At 52.6% G+C, this 26,133-nt stretch overlaps 1 protein-coding gene and 1 long non-coding RNA gene across 34 annotated transcripts in view; one reads left to right on the forward strand and one right to left on the reverse strand.

Moving 5' to 3' along the window:
- LOC139077469 (uncharacterized) lies at nt 1-16,430 on the reverse strand. Of its 2 annotated transcripts, none has more exons than XR_011530024.1 (3): nt 16,286-16,430; nt 10,268-10,398; nt 1-944 (listed from the first exon to the last, which is right to left on the reverse strand). It is a non-coding gene; the product is annotated as an uncharacterized lncRNA (long non-coding RNA). The 2 variants fall into 2 exon arrangements; XR_011530025.1 differs by lacking the exon at nt 16,286-16,430 and adding an exon at nt 11,630-11,847.
- Nucleotides 13,104-26,133, forward strand: part of DDR1 (discoidin domain receptor tyrosine kinase 1) — a 17,594-nt gene continuing 4,564 nt past the window's right edge. The window contains exons 1-15 of one of the 32 annotated variants that reach the window (XM_070585591.1): nt 13,378-13,512; nt 14,784-15,057; nt 16,522-16,687; nt 17,098-17,186; nt 19,445-19,583; nt 19,676-19,778; nt 19,973-20,201; nt 21,598-21,745; nt 22,011-22,119; nt 22,606-22,792; nt 22,892-23,138; nt 23,679-23,774; nt 23,888-24,039; nt 24,952-25,117; nt 25,960-26,070. In XM_070585591.1, coding sequence (XP_070441692.1) covers nt 17,184-17,186; nt 19,445-19,583; nt 19,676-19,778; nt 19,973-20,201; nt 21,598-21,745; nt 22,011-22,119; nt 22,606-22,792; nt 22,892-23,138; nt 23,679-23,774; nt 23,888-24,039; nt 24,952-25,117; nt 25,960-26,070 — 1,690 coding nt within the window. In that variant the 5' untranslated portion in view covers nt 13,378-13,512; nt 14,784-15,057; nt 16,522-16,687; nt 17,098-17,183. Of the gene's footprint in view, nt 13,272-13,377; nt 13,513-14,378; nt 15,162-15,292; nt 15,329-15,422; nt 15,518-15,841; nt 15,967-16,521; nt 16,688-17,097; nt 17,187-19,444; nt 19,584-19,675; nt 19,779-19,972; nt 20,202-21,597; nt 21,746-22,010; nt 22,120-22,605; nt 22,793-22,891; nt 23,139-23,678; nt 23,775-23,887; nt 24,040-24,951; nt 25,118-25,959; nt 26,071-26,133 lie in introns of those variants that run through there. The other 31 variants (XM_070585606.1, XM_070585614.1, XM_070585607.1 and 28 more) reach the window with 31 other exon arrangements.

Here is a 26,133-nt window from a genome sequence, read left to right on the forward strand (position 1 = left end):
AAAAAGCCACTTAAGATTTAATGTTGAAGACTTTGTGATTGGGTCAAGTTCATCGTGCTTGGCTGCTGCTTCTGCTCCAGTGAGTTTTGTGCATGAAGCCTGTCAACTCTCAGGCAAATAGACGCTGACAGCTTGTCATACCAGATGGAGGGCTACCCTCCCCTCACTCCGCCCCTACACTGATCTACCGGGGCCTAGTGCAGGTTAACCCTTGCTGTGCTAAACGTGTCTGGTTTTTGTTGACACTCAGTGACAACCAAAGAAAAACATGAAGAGCTTTCTTCCTCCCCCACCCCACACCACGCTTTCTAAGCTCTCTATCCCCTGCAGCAAAGTTGGATGGTGAAGAGACTGGCCAGGTGGCTGTGATAACCTCAAAAATCTAAGAGGAGGCCTGGGATTTGCTAATCCTTGGGGAATGGAGGGCAGGCCACTGCAGACATGGGGAGGTGGGAAATTTGGAGAGAAGGTAAAAGGAAGGGGGATTTGCAGAGGGGGAAGGGGAAGGTTGAAGAAGGAGGGATGGGAGGAACTAGGGGAGGATTTGGAGGCACATTCTCTGTCGGTCTAGGGAATACCGCGCAGAAGAGAGCCCAAAGGCCCGGCAGCGAGGGCATGGCAAGGGGCGCTTGGCGCATACCCAGAGACTGTACTGTTTGGATCTTGGCCTTGAAAATCTTGAGAACCAACCTTCCTTGGGGTTTTCCATGAAGGTGAAAAGTCTTCCCAGCTCCCACATGGGCTAAAGGAGATGTGTTCTTGCCTCATCTGCCAAGGTGAAGAAAGGATCTTGTGCAGACATCTGGGTGAACAAACATAAGATTGAGCCCCCTCACCCGCACTGCACATCCCGCTCCAGCTCTGTAGTCCAGAGAGACCCGCTGAGGCTCCAGCTCAGTCTGACAGTCGTCCACGGTTGAACGCCAGCCCGGAATTTTAGCTTCCTGTCCAGGAAAAACCAGACATATAAATTGTTTTTTTTCCCATTAGAATTTCAGAGTTCCTTTTTTATTTGCTTACTTTCTAATTGGTTCTGTGGCTTGGAATACAGAAACTTTCAGTTCCTCCCTCTGTTCAGTGTTTGTTGATCTGAAAACACACACTGTGAAAACATTGACAGAAGATGCGACTTAATGAGATTATATGATTCTTTTATCAAGTGGGATATTCTTGCATAATTTAAAAAATATCACTTTGCAAGTAGAATGTTCTAGAATTGATGTTATAAAGTGAGTTCAGTAACTTAAAAGGCCAATCCCATTATGGGGAGGATAGATCTCTGCAGAAACTTTTCCTCTTCCACCTCCCACCTCTAACCCTCCTCCTCAGCCCAGGGTTTTCATGAAGCACGTCAGTCAAACCTCACTCAAGGTGGGAACTCTGCTAAGATTGGAGGAACGCCTCCAGAAGGTGGCTAATATACTGTATCTGGCCCCTGGTTGTGGGCAGCAGTAAGTGGATAGGCAACTTCTCCAGTGGAGAAATCTGAAAGCTATTTTCCAGAGAGCCAGCCCTGGTGGTCTAGAGGTTAAGATTTCGTGCTCTCACCACCACAGCCTGGGTTTGTTTCCCAGTGAGGGAACCACATCACCCATCTGTTGGTTGTCCTACTGTGGTGGTTGTATGTTGCTGTGATGCTGAAAGCTATGCCACCAGTATTTCAAATACCAGCAGGGGCACCTGTGGTGGACAGGTTTCAGTGGAGCTTCCAGACTAGACAGCCTAGGACGAAGGACGTGTGTGGCCACCCACTTGCGAAAAAATTGGCCATGAAAACCCTATGAATAGCAGTGGAGTATTGTCTGATACAGCAACGGAAGAGGAGGGGATGGTGCAAAAAGACCCGGCAGGGTTCCACTCAGGGTACACAGGGTTGCCAGGAGTCAGAATCGACTCAACAGCACTAACAACAAATTTTCCAGAGACATGAGTGAACTTCAAGGCCCAGCTGATGCTCACGTGGTTGTGCAGTGGCGGCAGACTATTTCTTTGATGAATGGAGGGACTTGCCCAGGACAGGGGATACGTGGGCCACTTTGTGTCACTACGGCCCTCAGGTCAGGGAGTAGGTCATTACGAAGTCCTTGTCAGTGGTTCCCCTGGAGTCTCAGCGAGAGATGCACAGATGGCCCTTTGGAACTCCCCTCCTCCTACGTGAATGTGTCATAGATGGGAGTATAGTTTATGGCATGATGCTTAAAATTAGGCAATTAGGAATCTCATGTTGTCACTTTTGGTGCCTCGAATGGGACACGGTGGTCTGTTCGGGGAGCAGAGTGGCAGAATTTAGCACTTGTGTGAACCTCCTTTGATTAAAGCATTATCAGCCCCCTCCCACCCTGACCTCTGAAACTGTAGAACCCGCCCCCTGCCCCCCTCCAACCAGGTGGCCCTGGATCCTAGTCAGGCACTAAGATCTGCTGTTTGTACTTAGGTTGACTCCGCTGTGGCTGAATAGCCATAAAGCTCATGGTGGAAGATCTCCACGAGGGTCATTTCCTGCCGCCCCTCAGATCCAGCAGGCGTGCTAGGTTATCCATCTACCTGCCAGTTCTGGTTTGTATGATTTAGAACGTATATGATTTAGAATTAGAAGCACACAAAAAAGAGCCTTACAACTCACGGCTGCCTCTAATTTCACTTCCCCTTCACCTCATCCTTTATGGCATTATGCAAATCTGATCATGCCCAGGCTCAGTTTTTTAAAAGGCCTTCCAGAACTTACTGGATAAGATCCAAATCCCTTGGCATGGCAGGCAAGTTCCTTCAAGAAAGCCTGTTCAGTCTCATGGAAGCCTTTTGTAGAAGACACTTCTGGTGTCCACACAACAGCCACCCCTACTTGTGCAGTGGCCAAGCTTTTACAAATATATTTCTTTATTGTTTCAGAGCTGTCTTCACCTATGTTTGGAGGAGGAGGTCCCTTCATAGCACAAAAGGATGTATTACTAGGACTGGTCTAAGATGGCCATGCCACTTCCACTCCTCTTGCCCTGATGGATTTAGGAGCCGGGCCCCAGGCCCAGGGAGACATGGGAGAACGTTGGCTGGGGCGCTTCTGGGAAATGTTCTCTGCCTCTGGACACGGTTGTAGAGGATGTGGTTTTTGCAGCTGTGGCAGCCCACCAAGGTCTATTAGAAGCAACCCCAACACTCTGAGGATGGGAGAGCAGAAAGAGAAAGAAGTTGGGTCCTTGATGACATCATCAAACCACCAAATTAAACTGGAACCTTCCAGACCATTTGTTTAAGCTGCTTCTTCTTCTTTTTTTTTTTTTTTGAGGAAGATCAGCCCTGAGCTAACTGCTGCCAATCCTCCTCTTTTTGCTGAGGAAGACTAGCCCTGAGCTAGCATCCGTGTCCATTTTCCTCTACTTTATATGTGGGATGTCTGACACAGCATGGCTTGCCAAGTGGTGCCATATCCGCACCCAAGATCTGAACTGGCAAACCCTGGGCCGCCAAAGCAGAACGTGCACACACAACTGCACCACCAGGCCAGCCCCCTGTTTAAGCTTCTTCTGATACTTGAAGCCACAAGCATTCTGACTGATAAGCCTGACCAATATCATCTCTTACAATTCACCTTTTCTTTCCTTCTCCTTAAAGCCTGTAGTGGTCTCTCTCACACCTCTACACTCTTGCAAATAACAGTTCCTTCTGCCTGGAATGCTCTTTCCCTACTTCTCTGCCTGGAAACTATTCATCCTTCCTGTCCAGCCCAGGTGTGACCTCCTCTGTGAGGTCTTTGCAGCCCCCAAGCAGACTCATGGGCAGACATCTCTGTGTCCCCACTGCCCCTCATTGCTCCAATCTCTACAGGAGCAATGCTTCCATTTGTGGAACGGATAAGAACTTCCCCACCTTCTCTTATCAAAATCATTTTATGAGCAAAATTGTCTCCAAATCTTCTTTTACTAATCTATGTCATGGGCAAATTCAAGCATCTTTAGGGATGCATTATTGGGGGGAGAAGGGGTGGTAAATATGTTTTTAAAACATTCAAAATTTTAAATTAAAACACCCTTTTTATTATGGAAAATTTCAAACATATTTAATAGGAGACGCAATGTTATAATAGACCCCATTGTACCCATTGCCTGGCTGTGGTGTATAAACTCATGGCCAATCTTAGTTCACCCACTGCCAGAGCCCCTGCCCCACTGTTTTGAGGCAGTCTCAAATATCATGTCATTTCACCCATTAATATTGTACTCTGATCTCTAAGAGTAACAGCTCTTGGGGCCAGCCTGGTGGTGCAGCAGTTAAGTTTGAATGTTCCACTTCAGTGGCCCGGTGTTCACCAGTTCGGATCCCGGGTGTGGACATGGCACCGCTTGGTGCGCCATGCTGTGGTAGGCGTCCTACATACAAAGTAGAGGAAGATGGGCACGGATGTTAGCTCAGGGCCAGTCTTCCTCAGCAGAAAGAGGAGGATTGGCAGCAGTTAGCTCAGGGCTAATCTTCCTCAAAAAAAAAAAAAAAAAAAAAAGAGTAACAGCTCTTTTTTAAAAAGAAACATAACCACAATAGCATTACCACATCTCAAAATATCAGTATTAATTCCTTCATAATATCATTAAATATTCAGTCAAGGTTAAAGGATTAATTTTCTCTGATTGTTCTGACTATTTTACACACACACACACAGTTTTTTGGAAAATCAGGATCCAAATGAGAGCCATATGTTGCAAGTGGTTGATATGTCTCAAGTCCCTTTAAAAAATCATTTAAATTCGATTTATCCCCATGTCCTTCTTTATACCACGCCTTTCTAATTTAGCCAAGCTTTTTTTCTTCTCAGCATTCTGAATAGAACTAGAGTTTGGAGGGCAGGACCCCCCACTTGCCAAACAAGGGCACAGAGGACAGGCTTTCGTGGTCAGTAACGTGTAGACTGCAATAAGCAAAAGCCCCTCTCAGGAGAAAGCAGAAAGCGGCTTTAAAACTCTTCTCAGCACAGAAGAGGAGGCATTTTCTTCGTTTTTTTTTCAGTTTTTAATTACAGTGCCTCTAGCTAGATCTCAGTTTCTTCAACTTGTTAATTTTGCCAGTTCGTTCATAGGGGCAAATGCTCGCTATCAAAAGTTATACTGAGAAGACCCTCCTACACTTGCAGTGTGAGTGTAAACCGATTCAATTTCTGTGGAAGGCAATGGCCGAGTCTATCAACATCACAGCTTCCCCTTACTCAGCAAGTCCACCTCTATGAACCTTCTGACAAACACACGCATTTGTGAGTAACATGACGCCCGTACAAAGGGGTTGCTGCGGCATTGTTTGTGCAAAAGGTTGGAAACAACTCAAATGGCTGTGAATAGGAAGCTGGTTTTACAAAATGATGGTATTTCCATAGGGTGTAACACTGCGCAGCTGCAAAAAAAGATGTGCAAGCTCTTTGTATACGGATATCAAACAACGCCCAAGTCATACTAAGGGAAAAAAGCAAGGAACACAATAGTACACACACATATATATATATACACACACACATATATAAGTATATATATATATATATATACTTTTTTAATAAGTAGGGGCTGGCCCAGTTGTGTAGTGGTTAAGTTTGTGTACTCTGCTTTGGCAGCCCGGGGTTCGCAGGTTCAGATATCAGGCATGGACCTACGTACTGCTCATCAAGCCCTGCTGTGGCAACATCCCGCATACAACGTAGAGGAAGATTGGCAACAGATCTTAGCCCAGGGTCAGTCTTCCTCACCAAAAAAGAAAGAAAGAAAGAAGAAAAGAATGCAAGTGGAAGGATATAAAGAACCCATTGGCATCATTGTCTCTGGGGAAGGGACCAGGAGGGCCTGGAAGTTGGTGGGAGGGAGCTCATGGTGCAGAGAGAAAACAGTGGAGGGATCATGACAGCAGATGAGGCTGCAGGGGTGAGCAGGGGCTCTGTAGGTCAGGTTGGGGAATATTATCTTCATTCTGGGAGAACCAATGGAATCAATAAAGAGTTTTAGTCAGGGGATAACATATCAGAGGTTCATTTTGAGAAGGTTCTTCTGTCAGTAGTGAAGGATTGATTGGAGGAGCCCAGGGTGGAGGTGAGTGAGCCCTGGAACATTCCGGGCAAGACAGCATGTGAATTAAGAGGGCTGATGGGGGGATAGAAAGACATGGCCAGGTTTGAGAAATATTTACAGAGTAAAATCCACAGGACCCAGTGATGGATTGGATGTGGGTATAAAAGAGAGAACGAGGTGTCCAGGTGGACTCGGAGAAACTGGGCTTGTTCAGTTGGATGGTGGGTGGTGGGCTGTTTTCTGAGAGAAGGACACCAGAAGAGGTCCAGTTTGGGTGTCAAGGACAAATGGTAGGCTTTTGATGTGCCAATTATTTTTGAAAACTTCAAAAATAATAAATTATTACTTTTGTGCATGTGTGTGTGTGAGAGAGAGAATAATTGTTTACTGTAGTTTTAAGCTACTAACTTTTGGGGTAATTTGTTACACAGCAATAGATTAACACAATGGATTTTCACCAAATTTGAAGGGTTTGTTTGATGAAGTATGACTTAAAATACATGCCATGGGGCACACACTGTATCTTATTTAGTGGGCCTGTGGGGTCACCTCAAAGAAATTAGCAGCCACCCACTGGAGTAGATTAGATTTACGTACAATGAGAGGCCTGGAAAGACATTCCAAGCCTACTAAGGCGCTGTGGATGAAGACAACAAACAGCAATCACAATATAGATATGATATATCTCTCTGTGTCAGATGCTATAGACCTATCATCAACTGGCCTCCATAAATCATAGGGCTTTGAGAAGGTCAAAGCAAATAACGTGAAAAAGGTTTGGGAGCACAAAAGAACTATGCAAATGTATCAGGGATTATCTAACAGTCAGGAAAGGTTAGGTTTTGTTATGGTGACAAAAACTCCAAACTCTTAAGGGTTCACCACATCCAAGGTTTCCTTTTTGCTCTTGCTGTATGTCCATTACAGGTTGGCTACAGCCCTGTCCCTGTCATCTCCCTCCAGGACCCAGAGGGCAGAGCAGTCTCTAGCTGGAGCAGTGACAGTTGTTGGTGATAGAGGAGAAAAAGCCATGGAGAACCATCCAGTGGCCTTTCAAGTTACTTCTTAGAAATAACACATGACACTTCTGTTCACATTTCATTGGCTAGAGCAGGTCACATGGCCAAACTTGACATTAAAAGGTGAGAAAGTGTAATCCTCCTATATTTTTGCTTGTTCCATTGTTGCTTCTTCTTTCCTGATGTTCCAAGATTCCTTTTTTTATCATTTCCTTTCCGTTTCAATAATTTATTTTAGTCATCTTTCTGGGTAGGTATGCTGATGACAGATGCTTTAGTTTTCCTTCTGCCAAGAATGTCTTGATTTCCCCTTCATTCCTGAAGGATATTCTCAATGGATATAGGATTCTGGGCTGACAGAACTTTTCCCTCAGCACTTGAAAAAATGTTGTGCCACTTCCTTTCTGGTTTCCATGGATTCTGTCATTGGAACAGTTTTACCCCTACAGATAATGTGTCATTTCTTGCTACATGCAAGATTTTTTGTCACCGGTTTTCAGGAGTTTCGTTATGATGTGTCTCGATGGGGATTTCTTCGAGTTTATTCTGTTTGTGGTTTGCTCAGCCTCTTGAATCTGCTTATGTCTTTTGCCAAATTTAGGAAATTTTCAGCCATTGTTTTCGTCAAATTCTTTTTTAGTTCTGTCTTTCCCGTCTTTCTGAGACCCCAGTGACACAAATGTTAGATCGTTTTTTACAGCCACACAGGTACTCCGCTATTGAGCCCATCCAGTGAATTTTTTTTGGTTATGGTATTTTTTAGTTCTGAAAGAAAAGCCCAGTAGTTGGGGGCTCCTCACTATTGGGCAGGGATGGAAGTCTGGGATCCTCACTTAGTCTTCTCTGACACCACCCCAGGAAGGGAGAGGAGGCACTCAAGGGGCATCCTGTCACGGCCAGGCATCAGCGGAAGTCTAGGCTCCTCACAGCCTCTGCTGATTGGAGTGGGGGGGGGGAGGGCGGGGTGAAGCTGCATTTTTTCCATGGTCTTTGGCTGGGATAGGGCCATTGTTGTCTTGGTTTTCTGTCTTGCTAGGTCCAAATTATGACTTTTTAAAATATAAAATTAGTTAAGCTCCTTTTAAAAAATTAAAATATACAGAAAATTACAAAGTAAAACTTCCTTTCCTCCTCCATCCCTAGACCTCTGTGATTCCCTCCAGATATGGTTTTATAGCACTCACATGCGTCTACCTACTCACGGGCATATGCACACACATGCACGTATATATGTATGTATGGACATAAACACTACTCAAGTGCCCTGGTCTCTCTGCTTCTCTGTTTGGTGGCTTTCTCTACTGCCACAAGAGCTTGCCCAGCCATTGAAGGCAGCCTAGAAGTCCAGGGAATCAATACCTCGAAGGGCAACCCTCCTCCACCCCGCAATGAGGGACAAGGGTAGAGGGGGTGATAGGCACTGAATGTTTACGTCTCCCCCAAATTCATATGCTGATCCCCTAATCCCAAATGGAATGGTATTTGGAGGAGGGGCTTTGGGAGGTAATTATGTTTAGATGAGGTGATGAGAGTGGAGACCCCATGATGGGATTAGCGTCCTGTATAAGCCGAAAAAGAGAAGTAAGGAAGGAAGGAACAGAAAGAAAAGGAAAAGAAAGGAAGACAGTTAAATGCTCATTAAATGGGGTAAATAGCCACAACAATTATGGTTGTTTTAGTTTAAGTGTCTCCAATAGCACACCCTGAGACAAGGACTTGGATAAAAGTAGTTTATTTGGGAGAGGAGCCCAGGAAGCACAAATGAAGGGCTGGGAGGAGTGAGATGGGGAAGGAAAAGAGCCGATAAAGCATGTGTTAACTTGTGGATTACTGTTGGGGGCAACTGGGACCTAAAACTGTTCAGGACCCTCTAAGGAACTGTTTACCTCAGATTTGTCTTCCTAAGGGATGGAGGACTGTTTACCGACCGCCTTAGCTCAGGATTCTGGAACAAAACACCATATTTCTCTCCCACAGTCTAGGATCAAGGTGCTGGCAGATTTGATGTCTCGTGAGAACTCTCTTCCTGATTTGCAGATGGCTGCCTTTCTTGCTACATCCTCACATCGTGGAGAGACAGAGCAGAGCTCTAGTATTTTCCTCATCTTCTAAGGACACTATCCACCTTTCTTTCTTCCTTCCTTCTTTCCCTCATTTTGGCATGGAAACCTTGTACACATCTTTGCACAAATGTACACACATCTATCTGTAGGATAAATTTCTAGGGGTAGAATTTCTGAGTAAAATTATGCACATTCAACATTTTCACAGACACTGCCATTTCCTTAAAAAATCTGTGTATACTTATTTGGAAAAATTCTACACATTCTCACCTCAGTTCTTGGTTTTGTCATGTAAATCCTCCTTGCAGTTTCCCCAGGTTCCTGCCCTATGACCTCCATACTTGTGGAGCCACTCCTCCCCTCCTGCAGCCTTGGTAGCCTAGAAGTCCCAGGCTAACTTCCCTGCACTGGATCTTGAGGGTGGGGAGATTTGGGGCCTTTAACAGGGATTCCATCACTACAGGTTTCCTTTGCAGTCCTCTGAAGGCCCAGGTTTAGTGTAGCCCTGCTCTGAGGGCTAGAACTTGAGTAACATATTTGGAAGAAATACGGTTCCCATGAACTTGACTTAAATGTTGTGCAAACCATGTGTGCAAACACAGCTAACCATGAACTCTTGATGCTTCAGTGCTTTTAAGCAGTTATAAAACCAAAACAAAGTAGCAGCAAACACAAACAAAAAAGAAGGGCAATTTAAACTAACAGTAATTTGATGTGATGAATGGTGGTGTTTTTCTGAAATCAAGTTGCTGCTGGAGACATGAACACCTACTGCCTAATGGGGGTGCTTTTGAAATTGACACCATATTCCACTGTGTGCCCGGTGATGACTTAATTCTCCCCCTACCTGTGTCTATTCGAATTACTGAGAAATCTCTGTCAATACACATCCACTGAACTTGACTTGGTAAAAATGCAACCCAGACAATTAAAGAAGTGCTAACTTGACCATAAGAAGGTAAACAAGGACAAATGCAGGCACTCACATGCAGGGCCAAGATCAGTTACATATGATCCAGAGCATGCTTATATCACCTTAAAAAAATTCCCAATGAAACAAAAACACGGAATTTAGTAACTTTCACTGGGCATTTATGAGTCCTCAGGAGTCCAGGGACCTCAGTTTGAGAAACACTATCCTAGCACTGACCTTGACTTCCAGTGACTTTGAGCAAATGTTTTGCCATTGTCAGATCTCTGTACATCCTTCGTACACAAAGAAGAATGATTTGGGCCACCAGTATTCTTGGGAGAGGAAGGAAGTTAGAGGATCTTCAAGCACTATAAAGGAAGGGATAAGGATTTATTACAGACCCCTAGAGTTGGGAGAATAATGGTGGCTAAGACCCTCCAGCCTAGCCTTCGCTTTGGAGTCAAAAGGACTTGGGTTTGAATTCCAGGATCTGCCAGTTGCTGTGTATGTGTCTGTGGGCAAGTTACTTGACTTCTCTGATCCTCAGTTTCTGCCTTAGTATTTTAAAACGCCTCATCACCGAGCTGCGGTGAGGGCCAAATGAGGTGACTTGGGAAATTGCTGAGGGCAGAGCCTGGCACCTGGCAAGGCTAGATAATCAGTGGCCGTTATCAGGAAGAGGCCAAGGGCTAGTGAGAATGCCACAGGCTTTGGCAAAGGACCACAGAAAAGAGAAAGTGAAGGTTCTAAGATTCTGTCTATAAATAACAATACTTCTGATCTATGACTATCAGGATGTTTCACCCTAATGAGCCCTGCAGCAGCCTTAAGCTTCCGTTCAGCCATTTTCATTTCTCGGTGCTCTCTGCCCCTCCAGCGCTCTTCCCTGCCCTTCCCAGCCCAGGCTCGAGTCTCTTTCCCTTCCAGGCTTTCACTACTTCCTCTGGTAATTAGTATTGGTCACCTGTGAAGCGAGCGCCCCCCTGTGGCCTTCCTTTTCATTGCAGAGACCATGAGGCCCACAAAAAACGGATCAAAGGTGGGGTTGGGGGGGTGGGGCAGGACTCAAAAGGCTCAGGCAGTGTCTAGTCCAGCCCCACAGAGGCCGTTCTGGATGCCCCTCCCAGCCTCCTCCCCCTTTTGGAAGAATGAGGCAGAGGAATCTAGGAGAAGTCCTGAGTGGGAAGCAGTAACTTGCCACAGATCTAAGGCAAGTCACAACCTCTCTGGGCCTGGTTCCCTTTTTGTGAAGAGCGCTGCCCCACCCACCTCAGAGGCCCTGAGGAGACAACCGAATGATAGATGAAAACACCAGGAAAATACCTGGCATGTGCACTGCCTTCCTGTAGGATGTCACCATTTCCTCCTGGCATTCCTGGCTGGGGGGCTGGGGTGAAGTACCAGGCGGATGCGGACAAGATAAAGATGGAACTAACCCCGCCCCCGCCCTCTCCTCCCCAGCCAGTGCATCTAACATGTTTCTGCCAGAAAACACTTTAAAAATAACACTAATCTAATCATGCCATTTCCCAGCTGAAAATTCAAGGCCCTTCCTCCTCACCTTCAGGATAAGGCAAACTACTAATGAGATTACCTCACCTCACTCTGCCTTTCTGGGCTTACACATCGGGACAGACTGTCTTCCAGTCACAGCTGCATTTTCACAGAACCGTGGGCACGCCTCCTTACTGTTGTTCCCTCAGCTTCTCCACCCGGGAACAGCCTTGCCTCATCTCAGCAAATGTCTCACTTAAGGCCCAGTTCAAGCTCCAAGACTTCCATGAGGTCTTCCTGGATCTCGCCTCCTGCCCTACTCCGCAGGGCCTGGCCTGTCCCTCCCCTGAGTTTCCACAGCCCCTTCCAGCTCTGACTACCACACAGGTCATGCTGCCTTCTGTGATTAGACAGAGATATAGATGTCGATATAGATATAGATGTAGATAATAGACAGCGATATAGATGTAGATATACATATACATGTACATGCCTGGCTTCCCCTCTAGGGTGTAAATGTCTGGAGGATGGGGAGTAGGCTGGGTTCCCCAATGTATCTTTCATAGCTCTTGCCATCAGACCCCTGCCCTCCCCAAAGACTTAATAACCGTGGAATGAATCAGGAGGTAGAAATCAGAGACCCAAATGACCCATGAGAAAGCCACAGAGGGAGATCAGCTTAGCAGAGTTTGGATGGTTGCTTCCGTCAAAAGGACCTGCACTTTACCGATGTCATCTCCCATGATCATCCCAACAGACTCCCGGGGCAGGTGTTAGTCTCTCCATGTTACTGGTGAGGCAGCTGGGATGTTGTAGGACTCAGCAAGAGAAGCTAGATGGGGAGTGCCAATTCCAATCCTCTCTGCTCAAAGGCACAGCCTTGCTTTCTCCCCTGCCCGTTTGGTGCTCTGCTTCCTCTCCCGTGCTGGGAGAGTCATCACTACCTCCCTACCTGCCCCACCCCCTCCAAGCCTAAGCAGTCACCTTTGGCTTTGGGGGTCATATTTTCCAAATGGAGAATTGGAGTACATTGTCTGACAAGGACATTTGTACTTCAGAGGTGACAGGATGGAGTATGTTTGAAATTGGGGTTGGCTGTTCTTGAAAACTGGAGGTGCCTTTTGGCCTCAGGTACTTCCTACGGCTGCTGGTGCAATTAGGGGGGTGCTCACCATGTAACACTTTGGGGGCAGCCCATTAAGAAGGTGCTATTCTGAGTCTCCGCAGAGTACAGAATCCTGAGAGAAGGAAGTGAATTGTTAGGGACCAGAAGGAGGTCTCCAAAGGACCTTCACTGTTCAATTCTCATCCTTCCTCACCTACCTCATGTCTGTCTGGCTCTCTTGCCTGGATTCTCCCCACTCAGCAGGACCAAAAGCCCGCAGCCTAAGCTCTCAGCCACAGCTAGCCAAGGCTGCTTTCTCCCTACGCTGCCTGCCTTTATCTCCTTTGTTTGGGGTCTCTTTGTCTGCAGTCTCCTTTTGGTTCAGTTTCACAGCCCTCGGCCTCCTCTCCCTTTCTCTCCGGCCAGGCTGCTCCCTCCCTCTCTGCGGGGGCCTGGAGGCTCTGCGGAGGGGAGCAGGGCTGGGTTGCCATGGTCACATCGAAGCCGGCCGCAGCTGGCCCGGGCAGCTGCTCCCGGGCTTGGATGGGCGGACAAAGCCAGGCGGTCTTGGCAGCCCCAGACCTGGAACCCCAAAGGCCTGAGACTGGGGGTACTAGGACCCACGAGAACCCTGAGCTGGAGGTGAGAGGGAGGAAGCCAGAGCTGAAGTGGGAGGGCAGGAGTGGGGATTGGAGTTGGGCCCTGCCCTCACGGGGAGGGACCAGGCGGTCCAAGCTGGAGGTGTGGTGGGAGGAGGGGAGCATGGCCAGTGGCAGCAAGAGGAGGAGAAAGATGGGGAATAGAGTTGCGGCAAATGGGCTTAGGGCCTAGGATGTCCCCAAGGGGAGGTCTGGGGCCTCTGTATTCTGATGCCAAGAAACAGGTTTGATTCAGTCTTTGGCCTCTGTCTCTCCTGGTCTGTCCCTCAGTGGTCCTATCTTTCTCAGCCTCTTATACGTCTTATCCCCCATGTCCCTTCCTTTCAACCCTGGGCCTCAGTATCCCTCTTCTTCCCTAGCTTTCGGTTTCACGCCAGGCCCTTCTCTCCCTTGTCCTCATTTCTTGTCCCCTTGGTGTGTCTGCTCACTTCTTAGGGCTCACTTTCCTGCCTTCCCCCCGACTGTCCCCACCCTTTGCCCTCCGTCTCCACTCCACTTGCTCTGTCCAGCTCCTTTCTCCCCAAACTTCAGTCTTCCCCCCTTTTGCTGTGTGTGCCCTGGGTCTCCACCCTTCCTTTCCTCTCTCTGACCCCCAGGTCCCCTCAGCCTCAGCCTCAGTTTATCTCCTGTCTCTCTGAGTTCCATCACCATCGTCCCATCTTTCGCCATCCCCTAGGCTATCCACAGCTGAGCTCAGTCTCATCTTTCTCCCAGTGCTACATCATTTCTTCTTCTTTCTTCCACTCCTGGGCCTCAGTTTCCCATTTGTATTCAGTGGTATCAAGGTCTGATTCATGCCCAGGGCCTTGTCCACCCCCTCCCCCTGCCCCCCACCAGTGGATTCTCACTCTCCCCAGCTGCTGACCCAGCCTGCTAGCCCCAGAGGCAGCTGCATCTCTTGGGACAGGGACTGTAGCTAGTGTGTGTGGGGCCCATCTGGTCCATCCTTCCTCTCACTGGTCCTGCTGGGCTTCCCTGCAGTGGCCGGGTGGTCTGCTCTCTCCTACGTGCCTCTCCTCACATTTTTTCAGCTGTTTTCCCTCCCCTCCTTCCTGGGCAGCAGGATGCCATTGGCTTGAAGGGGAGGGAAGCCTGGATGGGAGGGCATGGATAAGGGAGAAGAGAGTCCTCTGGGGTTTAGGAGGACATGGGGGCCTCTGGAGTTGGGAGTGATGCAGGAGATATGGGATGGGCTCTGGGGGCCACGGACTGGTGACTGGATGTTCTAGGTCTTTGGCACTGCTCTGGGGGCCCCACGATGGCTGGGATTTCCCTCTCTGGCCCCTGGGAATCTCTCGGCTCCGAGCCCCGCATTCCAGCCGGCTCCAGCCCCCTTTCTGCTGTCACTTGACTCCGCTGGGCCCCAGCCCTGCATCCCTCCCACTCCTCCAGCCCTGGGCTGGGGCGAGGTGGGCATCACCGGCTAGGAATTTCTCCTAGGGGAGACAAGGGGGCAAGGGTTTCAAGATTTTATGGTTAACCCTACTCTCCGCAGTGGACCCCTTTCTCTGGCACCGCCATGCCACCTGGCCCAGATCAGCGTGGGCCTAGGGTGTGGAATGTCCTACTGGGGTGTAAGGGGCTGCGGCTCCTTTCCTGAGGCGCCTGGCCGCAGCGCCGGGGGCTTCCCTGAGCCCAGCTCCTGGAAGGAGGGGCTGAGAGTCCGCCCAGGTGAGGTTACTTGGGAAACCTTGGCCCCGCCCCCGGCCCGGCTCCACCCTCGGCCCAGCCACTCGGGGCCCAGATTCCCCAACGGCCGTCTCTAAGGGGTAGGTGCTCCGGAGGAACCCTGGGGGGTTGGTAGGAAGGGACGGTGGGAAGAGGCAATTCTCCGACTGACCACGGGACTGTCTCTTAGGGGGCCCCTTAGCAGGTGGGGCGTCCTGGGGTTTGTGTGCCGACCCGTGGGTTGGAGTCCGTGCCCATGTGTGCCTTGGCCTCTCCCAAGGGCCGGCCTCTTCCTGGTAGTGCTTTTGTGTACTTGTCTGGTTGGGACGTCGTGTTTCTTTCTTGGGACTGCTGTCTGGGCCTGCACGTAGGGTGCGAGTTTATAATCTGCTGTGAGGTGCAGAGGGGCGGAGATTGCAAGGGAGTGAGAGATCTTACTGTGCGGGTGATTGGCAGGTGTGGGGGTGTGGAGAGAGGTGGTGGGGCCCACGCGTCAAACACTTTCCACCACAGCTCTTCTGTCCTGCTCCCCTCACCCAGCAGTTCTCTCTCCCCCATTGGGTTTGTTTACTTAGCCTTCTTGCACTCATCTTCTCTGGGTCTCTTGTCTGATTTTCTCTTTGCTTCTATCCTCCTCCTCCTCCCTACCACTCACCTTGTCCAGGCCTATCCTTGCCAGTGGTCAGACCCTCCGACCCCCACCAGGGCCAGAGCTGGCTGGGCTTCAGGGAGGTCTGCCCCGAGGAGGACTCCTGGCCCTTGAGCAGGGAACCAGGGCCTAGGAGTCTGGACCCCAGGGTCCTTGAAGGGACTGGGGAGGGTCCTGGAGAGTTGGGGGAAGGAACTGGAAGGTGAAAGCGGAGAGAGGGAGGGGCTAGGAGAGAGTGGGCTGGCCGTCAGGCTCCGGGGCAATCTAGGTAGGGGTGTAGAGGATGGGAGGCCCAGAGGGTGCCAGAGAGAAGCAAAGGTTGGTGGTGAGAAGAGTGGGTTTAGGGGGGCTGGTTGGACAGGTGAGCCCTGCTCCCTTCCCCCATCCAAACTCCCGCTGCTGGGCTGGGCACGGGCCTGTGGGAACCTGCTCCTTCCGTGTGCCCTGGGGCTGCCCCTCTTCACCTTCCTCGCCAGGAACTGAGCCCAGAAAGGGGGGAGTCTCGAGGGGGGCCATGCCATCCTGGGGCCTGAATTTGTGGGAGGCCTTAACCCCCTGAAGCCTCAGCTTCGGCGGTTATCTTTTGTGGGAACCCAGGGGGTGGGCTGTGGGTAGGTGGAGGGGGATGGGCACGCAGCGCCGAGTGGGCGGCGGTACTGGGGGCACCGCAGGCTGGTTACCTGGGGGAGGCCGGGGCGCGCGGGGGAATGCAGGGTGGGCGTGGCGGCGCGGACAGGAGCGCGGGGCCGGAGGGCGGCGCCGGGCGTGGGAGCGGCGGGCACGGCTCCGGCCGGGAGGGGGAAGGGAGGGCTGCGGGCCGAGCGCGGCGGCAGGCGGAGGGGGCAGCGGGGGAAGGGAGGGGGAGGCGGCGCCTGGGCCCGAGCCGCCCCAGCCCTGGCTCCTCTCCCCGGAACAGGCCCCCGACAGCTGCTCTCGGGAGCCGCCTCCCGACACCCGAGCCCCGCCGGCGCCTCCCGCTCCCGGCTCCTGGCTCCCTCCGCCTCTCCCTCCCCTCGCCTCGCCGCCGAGGAGGCCCAGCTCCGGGGCCGGACTCCTGGGTCCGCCGGGAAGAGCGATGAGAGGTAGGGAGAGCGGCCGGAGGACCCCTGCGGGCGGAGGGGCGAGGGCGGCGGCCCGGGGCTGCAGGGGAGGCACGGCGGCCAAGGGTGAGAGCCTGGCGGCAGCGAAGGCAGGATGTTCCAGGGCTGTACTTGGCTGTCCAGCTCCTCTGAGTCTGTCCCTGCCCGCCCTCCCCAGCGCTCTGGCTTAATGTCTGAAAATGGGGGGAACACCCTGACCCCCGAGGAAGTGTGTTCCAGCCTGGAAGAAAGAACCTCCCCCCCGCCCCCCCACACTTTACTCAGCGGGGAAGACAGGTGCTTCTCTGTGGCCCCACTGAAACATCTCCTCCTCTCCCTGGAGAAGTGGGCCTGCCCTCTCACCTGGCCGGTCCCTGCGGGCATTACTAACTGTTAAGCCTCCACCCAACCAGCTTCCAATTGGGCAGCCTGGCCACAGCCCAGCAGAGAGAGGGACTGACACCCTAACCTGTCAGTGACAGCCGCTCATCCACGCTGGATGGTGAGTGGGTCCTGCCGTGAGATAAGGAGCGCCATCCTCTGTGTCTCTCTCCCCACCCCCTCCCCCAGCCTTCACCCCACAGGTCCCCTGCTGGCTGGACATTCCTTGCTAGCACCTCCACCCCCAGCCCGAGTCAGGTGCTCAGACTCACTGTTGCTGAGAGCACATAGGTGTGCCCCCAATTGAGCCAGACAGTGGAGACAGGTGAAAGCTGAGTGTACGGGGAAAATGGAGAGAGAGCTCTTTTTCTAATTGCCACTCCAGCCACTCAGGTTTCCTTCTGTCTGCCACCCCCTTGACCTCCCTCTGCCTTGGTCAACTTGTGTATTAGAGGGTGGGTCCCAGTTCTCTTGGGATCCTGTGCTGAGGGCGTGAGTGTGTGTCTCACACTGTCCTCTGATCGTAGGTGCATGTTGTGTCTGTCCGTTCATCCTCACAGGTGTCTGAGGATGCCTATTAACTAAGTGATGGGATTGGACTTTAGAGAATGCCGAGGTGTGTGGATGGAGCGTGCACGGCTGTTTGTCCTGGTTGGGAGTCTGTGTGTGTAACCGATTCATGTGGATGTCACATGTGAGTGTCCGTCTCTGGAAGCCTGTGAGGGGTTGTCTGTGAGACACAGAGGGGTGTGTGTGTGTGTGCGCGCGTGCACGTGTGTGCATGTTACATCTAGCCCCAGTGTTTACAGCTAGCTCTGTGAGTCTGTCTGTGTGTGTGTATATGTTGTTGTCAGGGGTGTGGGGTGGGGGTTGGAGGAGGAGGGTAAAGGGCCTGCAGCACTGTGTCTGGGGCCCCTGGCTTGTAATTGGCTGTAATGGGGTGGGAAGGGGTTTGGGGTAGGTCTTCTGGGCCTGTCTGACCCAGTGGAGAGAAATGGGTGTGGGGCTGTCGGAGAACGGATTTCCCCAGATGTCTGTGCGTTTCTCTGCTTGGCTCTGTGCCCTGTGCTTGTGAGCTGCTCTATTTACCTCTTGCTTTTGTTTCCCTCTCGGTCTCTCCCTGCCTCCTAGCCTCTGCCTGTCTTTGTATCTCTGCCCGGGGCTCCTTTTGCTCCGTCTGGCTCCGATGACTCATCTGGGATAGGCATGAAGGTTACTCAGGGGAACAAGGGCCCCGCTGTTCCCAAGAGAGGTGGGGGTGGAGAGCAGCACCCAGGAATTCGAGGCTGGCCGCCTGGGACTCCGGCTCCCTGCTCCCCTATGCAGGGCTCCTCGACCCCCAAGGGACCAGGCATGATGCCTCTGGTTCTAGCTCTCTTTTGATACCCGGGTGCCCCCCACTACTCAGTCATCTCCCTCAGCTGCTGCTTCAGAGCTGTGGGGTCTCAGCTGCCTCTTACATTCCTGCCCCAGAGCATTATGGGAGCAGCTGGAGGAGGACAAAGGGATGGGGGAGTATCCCCCCACTCCTCCTACCTCCTGGGGTGACCTGGCTTCCCTGTCTTTAGACCCGCCCTCATCTCCAAGGCAACTCAGCCTTCTCAGCCCTGGGCCCTTCCTTCAGAGGCAGCTACCTTCGGAAAGTGGGAACTAGGGGACAGGAGATCTGGTCTTAGGAAGTGAAGGCAGAGCGGGGAGAGCTGGGGACGGGATGCTTAGGACTTGATGGCAGGGGCAGAGTATGGGTGTGAGGGCCGGCACTGGGGGTCCCTCAGGATCCCAGGGCCTGGAGAACTCAGTGCAGTGCTCTGGGAAGAATACAGGCCAGGACAGCTTTTCCTGCAGCTAGGGCCGGGAGGTGGATCCCTGGGTTCATAAGGAGATGCCAGCTGGAATGGTTTAGCCGGGGCAAGCTGCCTGGGCCTCAGTGAAGAAAAGCAGTGATATCTCAAACTTTAATGGGCACAGACTACTTGGGGATTGTGTCAAAATGCAGAGTCTGATTCAGCAGGTCTAGGGCGTGGCCTGAGCTTCTGCATTTCTCCCAAGCTCCCAGGTGTTGTCGAGGCTGCTGGTCCAGGGACCACACTGGGCCTAGCAGGGCTACAGAGGACAGTGGGACTGGAAGGTGCTGGGGTCCCCCCTTCTCTTAGAATTCTGGGCTCTTGGAGGGTGAGAACTAGTGTTTAGCCCAGTGTCTGGCATGTAGGAAACATTCTAAAAATATAGCTGATGCTGCTAAACAATTACCATTGTTGTCATTTTTCTGCTTTTATCCCCAGAGCAGTTCATTCTGTCTCTCTGTCTGTTGCTGTTGGGTGTGACCCATCTCCCTGATTGACATTTAACTTAGCCCACCATCCATTTTGTCCCCTGCAGAGATGCTGCCCCCACCCCCTTAGGCCCGAGGGATCAGAAGCTATGGGGCCAAGGGGCCTCTCATTTCCACTGCTGCTGCTGCTGCTGCTGCTCTTGGTGGCAACTGGAGACGCTGACATGAAGGGACATTTTGACCCTGGTGAGGAGACTGGCTCTTGGGCCCCTGAGGGAGGGGGCTTGGGAGACAAAGAGTCAGGGACCTTGACCCTCCATATGCCTGTGTTCACCCAGCCAAGTGCCGCTATGCCCTGGGCATGCAGGACCGGACCATCCCAGATGGGGATATTTCTGCCTCCAGCTCCTGGTCGGACTCCACTGCTGCTCGCCACAGCAGGTACCTGGCTGACCTGGGGCTGCCCTGGAGGGAGTTCCTGGGCCCTCTCTTTGTGCTTCCAACCCCTCTGCCCAAGCTTCTGAGAGGACCAATGCCAGTGAAACTCTCACAGTCCTGGGGGGAGGGCTTTAAATACCAGAGACAGAGGTGGACCTAGGGCCAGATGTCTCCTGTGATCTCCCACCCCCTCCCAGGCTGGAGAGCAGTGACGGGGATGGGGCATGGTGCCCCGCAGGGCCTGTCTTTCCCAAGGAGGAGGAGTACCTGCAGGTGGATCTGCGGCGGCTGCACCTGGTGGCTCTGGTGGGCACCCAGGGGCGGCACGCTGGGGGCCTGGGCAAGGAGTTCTCCCCCAGCTACCGGCTGCGTTACTCCCGGGATGGCCACCGCTGGATGGACTGGAGGGACCGCTGGGGTCAGGAGGTGAGGCTGGCAGGGGCGGTGCTTTAAACACTACCCATCCACTGGCACTCTCCAGTTTATACCATCTCCAGCCCCGTCCTCCCCACTGAGCTCCATCTAGTGTTGCAAACCTGACCACCTTCCACCTGGATGTCTAATGGGCATCTAAAACTTACCATAAACTTCCCAGCTGAGTTCGAGTCCCATTCTCACCCCAAACCTGCTCCTCCCCCAGCATTCTCTAGCTCAGGAAATGGGACCACCATTTTCCCAGTTGCTCAGGCTGTAGCTAAGATGATATCCCCCTTCCTCTTGTCTCACCTCCTACTTCCAAAGCATCAGCCAGGCCAGTCTGTTCTACCTCCATGATATTTCCTGAATCCGACCACTTGTCACCACATCTGCCTCTACTGCCCTAGGCCAGGCCCCTGGCGCCCCCAGCTTAGATGAACGCGGTAGTCTCCAAACCCTTCTCTCTGCTTCTGCCCTTTCCTGCCCAGGGTCAAATCTCCACCTAGAGGCTACGTCCGTCCATCCGTCTGTCTGTGCACTTAGAAAATGCAAATCAGATGCATCACACCTGGTTCCCAGCCCTCCGCTGGCTCTCCAATCTTCTAGAACAAACTCCTGCCTGGGTGCAGAAACAGCCTCTGCCCTGGCGCTTGCCTGCATGTCTTACTCTCTCCTGTTCTCTCTCCACCTGGGCCACACTGGTTTTCTTGTTGTTCCTGGAACAAGCTAGGGCTTGTCCCACAGCCACATTTTCACTTGCTGTTCTCTGGGCCAGGAAAGCTCCTTCCGCAGATGGCCACAGGCTCTCCCTCGCTCCAGTCAATTCTCCCCTAGATGTCACCTCCTCAGAGAGCCTTTTCTGATGGCCCACCTCCCCCTGCTCTGGCCCCACACGCCCCTGCTTGTTCTTTGCAGCTGTTTCTCCTACGGGAATTGAGAATCGGGAATTGCAGTCCTGTAGTGGAGGGACTAATGTTTACCGCTGAGAACGTGCCTGGCTGGCACAGAGTGGACGCTCAGCTAATGCCTGCTGAATGAACAGAGGGAATGGGGGGAAGGAAGAGAGGGGGGCCAAAACAGGGGTGCAGGGCTGTGAGGGACAGGGTGGAATCCGGGCACGATGGGACCAGTGGCTTAGAGACAAAAGGATAGAGCCAGGCAAGGAGTGGGAGGCTTGCCCCTGGAGGTGGAGGAGAGACCACCAGGCTGAGAGGTGTCAGAGGTCTCTGCTGCAGCCCCTCGTTGTACAAACACCTGGCTGTATCCCACAGCCCTGTGTGTGCAATGCCACCCTTCATGAGTCTTTTTGTGGCCACTGTGGGCTGGGCCAGGGAGCAGCTGCTAAGGGAGGTTAGATCCGACCTGGAGCCTTTCCCGCTCATCCACCCCGTTTCCTGGCCCACAGGTGATCTTAGGTAATGAGGACCCTGGGGGAGTAGTGCTGAAGGACCTTGGGCCCCCCATGGTGGCCCGACTGGTTCGATTCTACCCCCGGGCTGACCGGGTCATGAGTGTCTGTCTGCGGGTGGAGCTATATGGCTGCCTCTGGAAGGGTGAGTCGTTCAGCACCCTGAGAATTCATTTCCTGTCCTGGGAACTGGGGAGTGGGGCCTGGGAGAGGGGCATCCAGGATCCTCTTTCTCCTGTTTGGAAGCCGTCCCTCTGAATGAGGAGGGGACTGGCCAACATTGCCTCCTCCATGCCAATGGGCCTGTGGAGGGATGTGAGAAAGGGGCCTGAAACCCACCCAAGCCCGACACAGGGGTGGGGGGACAGGAGCTTCGTGCCTCTAACACCCCTCCTCCCGCCCTGCCCCAGATGGACTCCTGTCTTACACAGCCCCTGTGGGGCAGACGATGTACTTATCTGAGGCTGTGCACCTCAACGACTCCACCTACGATGGACACACCACACACACCATTGGCGGGTGAAAGATTTGGGCCCTGCAGGATGAGGAGCCAGGGATGGGAGGGAAGATGTAGTGGGGGGAGGAAGGGGGTGGGTAAGTCATCTAGGCAATAAGGTGGAAGAACTCTGGAGAGGGATGGGTTAGGTGGGGCGTCAAGGGACAAGACCAGGCTTAAGGGTAGCAAGGTGACCACTAGCTCATATGACACTGTGCAGATTAGAAAAGGGCACCCCCTTTGCTAAGACACGTACATCTGTTGGAAATTGAAACAATAAATACACACGTCATAGATTGCATGGTGCCCCTTAGAGATGGTGCCTTTGTGTAGCATGTGACTGCAAAGTCCCTGTGATAGTCCTGGGGGTGGGGAAGAGAGAGCTGTGTGAGGTTCGGACAGGAGGTTTGGGCTGCCATGCTGGCCAGGCCACTGGCGGGGGCAAGAGCACCTGGATAGGTGACACTTCCTTCTCTTCCAACCTCTTCCTCGGCCCCCCTCCTCTCCAGGCTGCAGTATGGAGGTCTGGGCCAGCTGGCAGATGGCGTGGTGGGGCTGGATGACTTTAGGAAGAGCCAGGAGCTGCGGGTCTGGCCAGGCTATGACTACGTGGGATGGAGCAACCACAGTTTCCCCAGTGGCTACGTGGAGATGGAATTTGAGTTTGACCGGCTGAGGGCCTTCCAGGCCATGCAGGTGAGTGCGTCCAGCCCCCAGTGAGGGCTCTGAGACCAGGGCAGGGGCCTGCCGGGCTCTCCTGGTCTTGACCCTGTGTCCCTCCCCTCTTCCCCCCAGGTCCACTGCAACAACATGCACACGCTGGGAGCCCGCCTGCCTGGCGGGGTGGAGTGTCGCTTTAAGCGGGGCCCTGCCATGGCCTGGGAGGGGGAGCCTGTGCGCCATGCCCTGGGGGGCAGCCTGGGGGACCCGAGAGCCCGGACAGTGTCAGTGCCCCTGGGTGGCCGCGTGGGCCGCTTTCTGCAGTGCCGCTTCCTCTTTGCTGGGCCTTGGTTACTCTTCAGTGAGATCTCCTTCATCTCTGGTAAGCCCCTGGTCTATGCCTGGGTCCCAGCCTCTGGGATCGCCAGCCCCACAGTGCCCCAGAACATCCACTTCTGGCTCGATGTCTACTGATCATCCCTGAGACTTCAAAAGCAGTGCTGCCCAAAATAATGTGAACGCCTCCCTCCCTCTTTCCCCCACCTATCTGTCTTTCCTTTATGAGACCCTTACCGTGACTGATATTGAGCCAGTCTGACATTGCTGGCTGATAAATATTGAAACACTCTATGCTGGTTGAGAATTAGTCTCTTCTCTAAGCCTCCTGATACCCAGGGGCCCCACCCTGGGCTCCCCCCAGGAGCCCTGCATCTCCCCACAATCCAGCAACTAAAAGGTTAACATCCCCACAGCCAGGCCCCTGTTCTCACCATGGCTTCTGATTGGTACATATGTTGAGTATCAGCCCTACTCCTGCTACCCCACCTGATAGTTGAATTTCCTAGGTCCCATGCAGGTAGGCCTCCCTTTGGTCTCCCCCTCCCTATCTGACTCCCTCCTCTCTTCTCTTCCTTCTCCCCAGATGTTGTGAATGATTCCTCTCTGGCTCTGGGGGGCACCTTCCCACCAGCCCCCTGGTGGCCCCCTGGCCCACCTCCCACCAACTTCAGCAGCTTGGGTGAGCAACCCTGGGCCCTCCTCTGGGGCATGTGGGTCCTGTGCCCCTGTTCCTCCCTGGGGCCAGCTTGGGTGGGAAGCCTCCTGTGGTTCTGACCCTCCTGCCTCCGCCAGAGCTGGAGCCCCGGGGCCAGCAGCCTGTGGCCAAGGCTGAGGGGAGCCCAACTGCCATCCTCATTGGCTGCCTCGTGGCCATCATCCTGCTGCTGCTGCTCATCATCGCCCTCATGCTCTGGCGGCTGCACTGGCGCAGGCTCCTCAGCAAGGTGGGCAGAGTGGGTCACCCCCACCCCGTCCTTCCCCTTACCCCAGCCCTGGGGTTGGGCCACCTGGAGAGGGGTGGGCAGGTTGTGGGTGTGGAGAGCTGAGGCCAGGCTGAGGCCAGTGTGTGTGGGGACTCCTGTATTAGTTAGGGTCCAGCAGGGAGCACAAAGCACAGTCTAGTTATAATAATTAGAAGAGGGCTTAGTAAAGAGACCACTTACGAAGGTATGGGTGGGCGTGTGGAAATCACAGGAGTAGTGCAGCTCCCCAGGCCTGGTCCCGCAGAGCTGTCACCATCCCTGGGCCCGCAGGGTGAGGGGAGGCAGCAGGTACCGGAACCCAGGAGGAGTGAATCTGGAGAGGGCACTGTGAGAGGAGCAGCAGACTTTGATTCATGAATGTGGGAGCCCGAGTCCACCCCGTGGGGAGGGGCTGGGAGAATAATCACCCTGGCCTCACTCTCTGTCCACCCTCCAAACTCCTGTTGGAGCTCCTCTCTGCCAACTCGAACCAAGCCGATTGATGCAGTCCACACTGGTCAACCTCTTGGGGCAGATGCCAGGGGGAAAAAGGTGGAGAGTGAAGCTAGAGAAGCAGCCGGAAGACGTCTGGCACGCCCCACTCCCGTGTCTCCTGGGAGAGAGTCCAGTGGTGGTGATGCACATTAAGTGGATAATTCCATAATTATCTGGTCAGATTTGGGTTGGAATCCCATTGTGGGACCTCAGGGAATTCCCTTAAATGCTCTTGAGCCTCTGTTTCTTTACTTGTGAAATGGTAAATTAATAGCAGATACAACTATAGGATGGTTGTGAGGACTGAAGGGAAGAACGGGGGTGTAGCATTTCACAAAGAGCTGGGAAGTATGTGCTGAGCGGCAGCCGCAGTTAACATTTCCCATTCCTCATGTCAAGGCCGAGCGTCGGGTATTAGAAGAGGAGCTGACGGTTCATCTCTCTGTCCCTGGGGACACCATCCTCATCAACAACCGCCCAGGACCTCGAGAGCCACCCCCTTACCAGGAGCCCCGGCCTCGTGGGAATCCGCCCCACTCTGCTCCCAGTGTCCCTAATGGCTCTGGTAAGACCTGCCTTGTTCCAGTCCCACCTCCATCCTCTCTGCCTGTTTTCTTAGTGTATCTCCTTCTCTCTTCTTTCCCAGTCCCTTCTTTGCCTGTCTTCCCCAGTTTCAACTTGTTTTCTTATTTCTGTGTCCCTGGTCACCACCCTCTATATCACTCCATATCCCAACCATATAATCTCTCTCAAGAATTTCCCATGTATCATTCATGATCCCCAGTGGTCTCATCCTGTCTTTGTGTCCCATACACATCTCTCTCTCTTCTCTGTTGTGCCGTCTCATTGTGTCTTCCTGACTCCTCTCCTTCCTCCTAGACTCACCATGTTCGTTCCATCCATCCATCCATCCATCTATCCATCTATCTGTATTCATATATCCATTCATCCATCTCTCCATCCATCCATGTACCATCCAACCATTCATCCATCATCCATCTACCCATCCATATATATTCATACATCCATTCGTCCATCCATCCAACCACCCATCCATTCTTCATCTATCTATCCAACCATCCATTATCCATCCATCTATGTTCATACACCCATTCACCCATTCATCATTCATCCATCTGTCCATCCACCATCCAGCCATTCATCTGTCATCCATCCAACTATTTGTTTATTATCCATCCATCATCTACTTGTTCACCCGTCATCTCTCTATCCATTCATTATTCATCCTGCTCTGCAATGCTCTCCAGATCCTTGTTTTATCCTGTCTCTGTCTCTTAGTACATTTGTTCCCAGCAGCCCTGGTCTCGCCCTATTCCGGGTCTCCCTGTGTGTCTAGCCTTGAGTCTCATCCCTTCCCCGTGTCTCTCCTCCTCCTTCTCCCGACAGCGTTGCTGCTCTCCAATCCGGCCTACCGCCTCCTTCTGGCCACTTACGCCCGTCCCCCTCGAGGCCCGGGCCCCCCCACACCCGCCTGGGCCAAACCCACCAACACCCAGGGTAAGCCCCTCTGCCCCTGGGCTCCGCCAGGCTCCCCATACCTCTACTGGAGCAGGGAAAAGT

Source organism: Equus przewalskii, chromosome 19, assembly GCF_037783145.1.
Source record: "Equus przewalskii isolate Varuska chromosome 19, EquPr2, whole genome shotgun sequence".
Classification (NCBI taxonomy): Eukaryota; Metazoa; Chordata; class Mammalia; order Perissodactyla; family Equidae; genus Equus; species Equus przewalskii.